Source organism: Dermacentor albipictus, chromosome 7 (assembly GCF_038994185.2).
Source record: "Dermacentor albipictus isolate Rhodes 1998 colony chromosome 7, USDA_Dalb.pri_finalv2, whole genome shotgun sequence".
Taxonomy (NCBI): Eukaryota; Metazoa; Arthropoda; class Arachnida; order Ixodida; family Ixodidae; genus Dermacentor; species Dermacentor albipictus.
Window position 1 is genome coordinate 60,687,806 of NC_091827.1, and position 8,812 is coordinate 60,696,617.

General features: G+C 45.2%; 1 protein-coding gene across 1 annotated transcript in view; it reads left to right on the forward strand.

Annotated features, from left to right (window-relative positions):
* The window catches only part of LOC135904775 (uncharacterized), a 61,137-nt gene extending 52,833 nt beyond the window's left edge, over positions 1 to 8,304 (forward strand). The window contains exons 12-14 of the mRNA XM_065435753.2: positions 3,053 to 3,220; positions 7,019 to 7,150; positions 8,015 to 8,304. Coding sequence (XP_065291825.2) covers positions 3,053 to 3,220; positions 7,019 to 7,150; positions 8,015 to 8,182 — 468 coding nt within the window. The 3' untranslated portion in view covers positions 8,183 to 8,304. The remainder of the gene's footprint in view (positions 1 to 3,052; positions 3,221 to 7,018; positions 7,151 to 8,014) is intronic.
* Positions 8,305 to 8,812: the final 508 nt, after the last annotated feature.

The following is an 8,812-nucleotide window of genomic DNA, read 5'->3' on the forward strand; positions in this document are numbered from 1 at the left end:
CCAGCCCTACATAACATTTTTATGTATACTACATAATGTTTACATTAGCATTGTCATTGATAAATGCTGTAGTTCATTATATTATGCTTGTTGTTCGCGTATGAAATTGTTAAAACGTGCCGCTTCCTGTTCAATTTGTTCAAATTTATATATCTTGCTAATTGAGCTTCTGGTATGATTGTCTAGGTACGTGTTCTAGTATGTTTTGATAATTGCTGACACTCTAATTTGTCTTTACAGATATTTTTTACAGTAGCTGCTATAACTATGTTTACTTTTACTTTCATGTATACCACATACAGGAGGCGCCAATTCAGCCTCCGACTCCAGGACCCCCTCCTATATATTGCATTTTGTAGTAACTTTTCTATAGTAATAAAATTTATATAAATAATATTCTTTGCGCTGTGGGTGCGTCCCGTCCGACAGAACCCGCACTGAAAGAGTGAAGTGTCAGCTTAAGTTTTTAGACGGATGGCCTGCTGGCTACGCTGGGACTTTTTTTTGAACATTTATTCTGAAGAGATAATATGTGGTACATATCTCAAGCTCTGACACGTTTGAGTAGAGGTGTTGACAACTGAGGAAAATTTTCAAGCAACAAAGCTCGAATGGTTAATTATTTTCAATTATCTCAAGAATATTATTTATTGTCCCTAACATCCCTATATCCCCATTGTCCCTACATCCCTAAAATCACGCAATGATAAAACATGCGCAGTTACATGACGCTAGTAGTTGCCCCAGTCAACCTAAATGGCAAGTTCATTTGGAAAAGGTCACTGACAGGCCGAGAAACGAAGTTTGGAAACATCCGTACAATGTTCAATGATTCAATATTGGCTAGGTTACATGCAAGCGATGCGCGCAGATTTGAGCACCACAATCAGCCTGTGTAAAACGAAATTTAGGTATTAACTTTTTGTTGTGCTTAACCTGTCACTGAGCTTGCTATCTGAGTTAACGGGGGACGTGCCAGGCCAGGCACTGGTCATATAATGTCATTCTCTTGCCGCGCTCTTTACACAAGCTGAATATTGATTGATCGATCGATCAATTGATTGATTGATTGATTGATTGATTGATTGATTGATTGATTGATTGATTGATTGATTGATTGATTGATTGATTGATTGATTGATTGATTGATTGAAGAGAACACATATGCCTCTCGAACGGAAGTTCCTCATTGTGAACTTCTCTTGAGCCAACCGTGTGAGTTCTCGTCATTATCACGCTTAAGAGGAAGCTTCAGATCGGGTCAAACTCCGATACCACCTTGTACATGTAAAACGCACAATACGAAAAATACATACAGAATACAGAATACAGAATACATGTAAAACGCAGAAGCACTTTTCGGAGATAACCCTTAGACCAATTTAATGAAAGTTACTGCATTTTAGTGAAGAAAGGTAAGTGATAGTGACTTGCGAGCGTAGTTTCGATTTAGAGCCTGAATTCTTTTACAGGATTTTTTGAAAATTTATAAATTTGAAGAAAACAGAAGCACGAAGCTTACAACATTGTAGCTGCACACTAAGAATAGATATCGCATTTCTGTATACTGAACCCATTAGAGCATCCAAAGCGGACGAATTTTGTATGTCACTTGATATATTCCGTGAATTCGTTACATAATTTACAAGGGTTTTGCGAAAGCTACATTCACATATTACTCGTTTTTTTTATCCATGTGTAATATATCAATTTTATCCGCATGTGCTATTAAATGCAATGTACAAATCGTTTGTCTCGCTCAGTTAAGAGTTGTATCCAAGTTAGTTTTGTTTTCTGAGAATTTGAATTTTTTACCAATATTTAGAAATATATTGATGGCATCCATAAAAAATTCGCAACCAACAGTCATGAGACGTTAACATTTTTCTTTGAAATACAATAGATCTTATCAACTTTGATGCAATGGTTGCCGAAAAACGATTTCTGCTTTTCTGTGTATTTAGATAAGAGCACCTGAACTAAAGCTTCCTCCTAACTTAGGTTGATAAAAACCGCTGCAATTGGCTACTTTTACTTAATGAGGCGTTTCTCCTACAGTAGCTATTTACATCACCGTGTATCGATCCCTAGCTCCCCTGTTAGCCTTAGCCAACCATTGGCCCCGAAACTTTAGCTTTGTCTCTCGGCCGAATTCTGTCCCTACAGAGTGCCCTCCTTGCTTTTCAAGTCGTTTTCAAACAGCACGTAACAACAGTAGGGATCGCTTTTGCAAGTGTTGATTCATCTTGCTCTAACAGAACAACGCTACCGATCTCTGCCGTAAGATATATGGTATAGTGGCGGGACCGGGATGGTATTACCGCTCAACGCTTCTGTAACTGCCCATCAGCATTCACAGGTTAGCTGAATAAGAGTACCCCCAACTCACGTACTCAACTCGCCATTATTTTAGCAGGCTATGTACTCACTCACACTCATGTGCACTCACGCACGTCACTACTCACTCTAATTCCTACACTTACGCCCGCTCATGCACACAAAGGCTCACGCGCATTCACATAATTACTTCCATTCAAATTTACCCGCTACTATTCGCACTCGTACTCATATCCATTTGCATGCTTTCACAATCACAAACGATTGACTTTACGCCTGTGAATAGAGTGTGGAGAGCGTAAGATTCAGGCGAGCTCGTGAGTGAGCTTGCCGACCTATGGTTGTCACATCCCGCTATCCCTAAAATTGCAACCTGCGCTGACGGGATTCAAACTGACCACCTTGTCATTTGTGGGGAGCGTCTTTAACGTTAAGTACAGTGATCGGTTCGTGAGCTTAGCAAGAATACAGTATATCATAACCATCGCCAGATTTCGAGTGCTTTCCTTTCCTTGTTTTGCACCGCAAGACAATAGACCATATACTTGGTAAGAGCGCTCTTGGACGTTTGTTAGCGCAGGGTGAACACCGCGACAAAAGAAGGACGAAGTGCAACTCGTCGGTAGCCTGCACTACAAAGATCTAAGAACGCGTGCCAGAGTACACAAATATCCACCATTACGTCAAAAAGTGCGCTGCCTCCCGCTATTTGCAGGAGCATGCATTCCGGATGGCCAGGGAGGGCTTTGGGAGGCGTAGTCTCACCGTCGCCTTCTCATTCCAAATGGGCGTGGTCATGTACACACTGAAAAAGAATTACAGCCTCCCCATCAACGCCCTCTACGAGCCGTGCAGCTACTTCGCAATCACGGACTACTCGCAGGCAAGTGCCATTCTTGCTGTTCAACCACGCATCTTCTTCCTTTCAGCACCGGTACGTTTGGGAACCAATGGCGCTCCTCGTAGCGCGCGGCTATTGCCCAAGCGAAATCTAACATCGACCTGTCCCTTTACACTGTCATAAGGTGAAATAGACGTTGTCATGATATTGCGGTACCAGCTACTCATTGACTCCTTATTGGAAAGTATCGTATACTTGCGCGCATTCACACTTTAGCACACGAGATATTGTAGTGAAACGCGCACAGCAAAAGTTTAGAGCGCATCTCTTAGGTGCCCGTTTCTGCAGAGAGCGTCGGCGTTGGCGTCATCCGTGGTAATCGAGCGAACCAGCACGATGAAGGACAAAAAGCAAACGCGGAGCGCGGAGGGAGTTCAAGGACGGCGATAGCGTGGAGACCACGAGGAGAAAGCAGAGGGGGAGGGCGTTGCGAAAACGTGAGAAGAAAAGCATAGGGCCGCGCACGACGGCTTTTGTGGCGACAACAGCTACGAGATGGCGCCAGAGTAGCGGCGTCGTTTGCGGCGGCTAATATGAATGGCGCCGGCGCGTCACCCACGAGCTGCCTCTCGTGATTCCCTCGATTTGTGAGGCAGTCGGGCCATACTTCGCTCCGTTTGCAACCACCCGCACAAGACAGATTGTCCCCGCTAGCCAATATATGACGAAATGAAAGCACGTATACAGCTGCGCTCAAATTTTGCATTAGGGAGTATCGTAACTGTAAGTTAATTTTTTTGGACCTTTAAAGGTGCTAGTTTATCCCATGACCAACAAATTCACCCTTTGGGGACACGATTGATGCTTGCCTGGGGACAAATTGCTTTCTGTTACAGCGAAGCTATATAAAGCTAGCCAATAACTCCATCCGTCCGACCATCTGTCGGTCGCTTCTACGTTGAAAACTCATCTGGCGCAACACCATGTGCCTGCGCGACAAAAAAAAAAAGAAGGCGCGCGATTTGCCAACACCACATAGATAGCAAACGGCGTGCTTACTGCGATCGACGACGTCATGCTACCTGGTCCCAAATTTGTATTGACAAGGCTGGTGCGATGAAACCGGTGGCGTCAAAATCAATGTTGCCTACTCGGCAGCATCCCCTTTATATTACATGGCAGTGGGGCCAGGTAACATGATGTCATGGAATGGAATAAAAGGACCTGCTGTTATCTAGGTGATGTTAGATTAGCTCCGCCCGTAGTGACGTCGTTGCTTTCTGTCGCTGCCGAGTGCACCCACAGCAGTTTCTCTCCGGTTCCGAAATGGGTAGGTCATGCCTTAGGACTCCTTAGGACTCCTTAGGAGCGGACAGCTTTCGATCAGCAACGCCAGAAGGAGAACCGGGAACCAGCTCGTCTACGCCGTGCGGATGCTGCACCCGGGCACAACAACGGGCAAGTGCAGCCGAGCGCAAGCAGCAACTGCGTACCGAGGATCCGGTAGCCTAACAAACCGTCGTTGAATGAACAGTCGGGATTAACTCAGTGATAAACACCGAGGCTGCACGTTTCAGCTTCGCTGCTTAATTAACCATCTGTACGGAGTGCTTGGGCTGTGAGTTTTTCTGGCAACCTTTTGAAGCACATGAGTACGATTATATAGCTACGACGGACGATACGAAAAATTTACCGACGATTACGATATTCCCTAATGGGACATTTGAGCGCAGCTCCATATGTATTTCATTTCGCGATATACTGGCTGGCGCGGGCAATGTGTCACGCGGCACAATGCAAACGGAGCGAAGTGCGACGCGACTACCCCTCTCACCGCGAGATCGCAAGAGGCAGCTTGTTGGTGACGTACGGACGTGATTCACAGCAGCTGCTGCAGACAGGTCTCCGCTCAAGCAGTGCTTTGTTTCCGTGTCGACGACACGCGCTGTTCTGGCACCAGTTCGCAGCCATCGTCGCCGCATAGCCCGTCTTGTGCGGCAATGTGATTTTCTCCTCACACTTTCACCCTACCCTCCTTCTCTGCTCTCCACGTCACGGTTCTTGTGACCCCTCCTCCTCCGCTTACCTTATCTATCTCTCTGCTGTCGTTGTCTTTCATCTCCCGCTGCGCTCCGCTCTCGCTGCTGCATCCTTTAGTGTGCTCGTTCGCTCTTTTACGAGGGCCGCCCACGCTCGCTGCAGCAACGGGAGCCTAAAAATACATTTTCGTAGCAATTGCTATCAAAATCTCGTGCGAGACACGTGGGGGCGCACCAGGTCATCAGAATTCTTACGAGGTTTTCAACTGCGGGTGTAAATTAAGCTCCCTGTTGAGTGCAGCAAAATCTTACAGGCCTAACGCTAATGGTGTCAGCCGTGATAAAACCAGCCCTCCCACCCCCCAAAGGGTGCGATAATCTTTAGTGTGACTGTTACAATAAAATTATACACGAAACTACCACGTAAAATTAGTAGTTCTGGTAACGTTAAACCAAATCGGATTTATCTTTATAGGAAATTAGTTGTTGTGCTTGTTCGCCCTGTGACTTTTCAGTGCACATTGTTGATTTTAATTAAAGAGTTTTCCGCTGTAGCTTCTGCCAAGCTTGAGGACCTGTTCAAGAAAATTTATTTGCAATAGCACCTTTATGGACAGACCAGGGGAATTCTGCAGTCCCCATTGCCGCGGTGTTCCGTGTAAAGCCTTCGTGTGATTAGATTCCGGCCGTGCACCGGGTACTGTAGCTGCGATGGAAAGAGAAAGAGGTGGAGAGGGAAAGGGGAAAGTTGAAAGGGAAGGAGGTGAGGCGGATGCATGCCACTTCCTCCTGTGCGTAAGGGGGAAAATCGGGATCTGAGAGGTCGCTAGTAGAGGGGAGGGGAAGGAGTGCGGGGACGGTTGAGAATCTGGTACAGGCGACGCGTTGAAGCGGGAGGCATCCCGAAGAACATTTCCCTCGCCTCTGCCGCCGCTCTTCATCGCGACCGTATTGTCAAAGCGAGTGATCGCAGTCATACTTCGACATCTGCTTATGTTTGCACATTCAGGCACGTCACGATCTTGGTAACATAAATAGCAAGTGAATGTTCACTGACATTTATAGGACCAGTGGAACTATGTGCGTTGTTGCTTAAAACTTTGCTATCCCAGTCGTGTTCTGAAAAGCGGCGGAATGAGAAAACGTTCGTGTGCCGCTTATAGGGCCTAGTTCTAGGAGCCCTAAGTGGTGAAATTAATGCGGGGCATTCACTATGCTGCCCGTCATATCTAGGTTTGTGTGAGTAATCGTATTTTTCAATCAAATTGACTTTGTGATTCAATTCGTACTGGACTCGGGAATTAACTATTAAAGCTGGCGAATTATCGGTTTGATGTGCGACAGTCATTTCTTACCAATATTCTCATTCGATCAAATTTTGAAATTTCACTTTACGTACACCTCTACTGATTCACAACCCATTGTGCAGTTTGAGGACGTAACAGCTAACAATCTTTTCTTCAGGGTCACAGTGGCTTTGTTAGTATGCTAGGAAGGTTATCTGCTAATACGTCCTATACGTCCTAATTGTTATCTCTATTTAATTTCATTCGAAGCCCTTCGAACTACGCTCCGGAAGAGTATATAGGGGGCTTTGCAAATTCTCAGGGGACTATGCATTGCAAGGACATCAAGAAAATAGCAGTCACGGGATGGAACTGGTTGACACAGAACAAAACGTGATGGAAGCAGCTTCGAGCTGCAGTCAGTCGGGACGGGAGGACAAGGATGATTATGATAGTGACGATGGGGATGAGTTCTTACCTTGTGTGTGGCGATTTCTCCCGCTTCAATTTCGCAGGCATGCCAACCTGTCAAAGCTGAGCTCAACCTCGAGAAGTCGAACATCGGGTTCAACAATCCGTCTTCGCAGAACTTTCTCAAGAAGAACATCTTCCACACGTTCGACACAGTTTCCCAGATGCAGGATAAGGTGACTTCTGTCCACAATATTCAGAGTTACTCCGAAAGGGCGGCTTTGAAATGGTACAGGACAACATTAGGTTTAGGAATATTTGATGCTTGGACAAAAAGAAGGCGTGGTGCTACAGCGACGGAACTGCACTGTGGTGGACACAAAGTATATCATTTATGTTCATTTCTTTATAGCCTGCATTTTCGTTTGTGCGTGCGTGTAGTCGAACACCCACGTACTGCACCTGTAGAAGAACTAAGCACCACTCTTCGGTTGTGGGCTGGAAAGCAGGTGTTCCTCTCACGTCACATATTGCGGGTCTGGTAGTCTTGATGACGTCATTTAATTCAATACAACGCAGAATCATCTACTAGGTGGTCTAATGCATAAACAGATAGCGCCTCTTGATTGCCACCATTGTGTCAGCTTACGTAAATATCTCCATCATATATTAGTTATGGCATATCTCATGCTGTTTACTGAGTTTACGTCGGTGTTTTATAGCCAGGTGCTATACACCGATTCCTGCCGTGGAATTAAACCGCTTTGTTGTCATCCGCCACTTACAACTGGTACACCGCGGTGACATTCAATGACGAAGTCCCATTTAGGCAAAATGCCATTTACACCGACTCACGAGGCTATATACCGATCATGGACAAGCACAACTATGACGATCACAGACAAATTCAGTTTAGTTGTAGTTGTCCTCAATAACCCAACAAGGGAAAGAAAGATGAATCGACAGAAAAAAAACGAAATAAGGAAAAAAAGCTTACAATGTTTGAGAACAAATGCACATAAACTCCTATCTTGGTGCTTGTAATCTATAGGAAGAAAGAAAACCAAATGTTGTGCCCACTGTCTCGCCCTGCTTGTCAGGCGATGCTCATCATGGAGATGCCAGGCAGGCGAGCCAACTTCAGCTGGTTCCTCATCAACGTGCATCTGACGGACGTAACGCGGAGCTGCTTGCCCAAAGGACCCTTCCAGCGAGTCAAGGAATTCAAGGAGTTCTACTACAACCTGGCGCAGAAACCGGCCGGTTAGCCCGACGGGTTGTTTGCGCGCAACTCTGCTGGGAAGCCAGAAACTGCTTCATTTTTTTTTCCTAAGGAGAGTTTCTTAACCACGTCAGCCGATGCTTTTTGAAATAAATTATACCATGTGTTTGGCGTGTGATAGCCTGAGTTGCTTATGCGCCATAAAACCCAATACAATACAATACACTACAATACAATGCTTTATAGCCATCTTCGGAGCAAGCTATACAGTAAAATGGAGATGGGCACAGGCTGTGGGTATTTGAATGATTGTCTGCATGCACCATGGCATGTGCGGTAATCAAGCGGCTTTCAGGCATGCTTTACTGAATTTGAGAGGTTCACGCCTGAAGATGTTTACGTCGCCTACCGCTTTTTTTTTCTGTGTTTCTTTGTAATGAAGTAATAACGAAAATCGTGAAACGTGTTGTGGAAATCCTGACATAAAGCCAAGTCATTTCGTAAGCGCATGCATAAAAGCAAGCGAAACTTTCTTTGCATTCATCATGCTTGTGAAAGGTGTACTGTATAAATTTCCTTGAAATTTTGTGACCAGTGCGGAGGGTAATATGCATTACATGAAATGTCACGTTGCCGAAGATCAAAGTGAACATAATGGGGCGCCTGTAATTGAGTT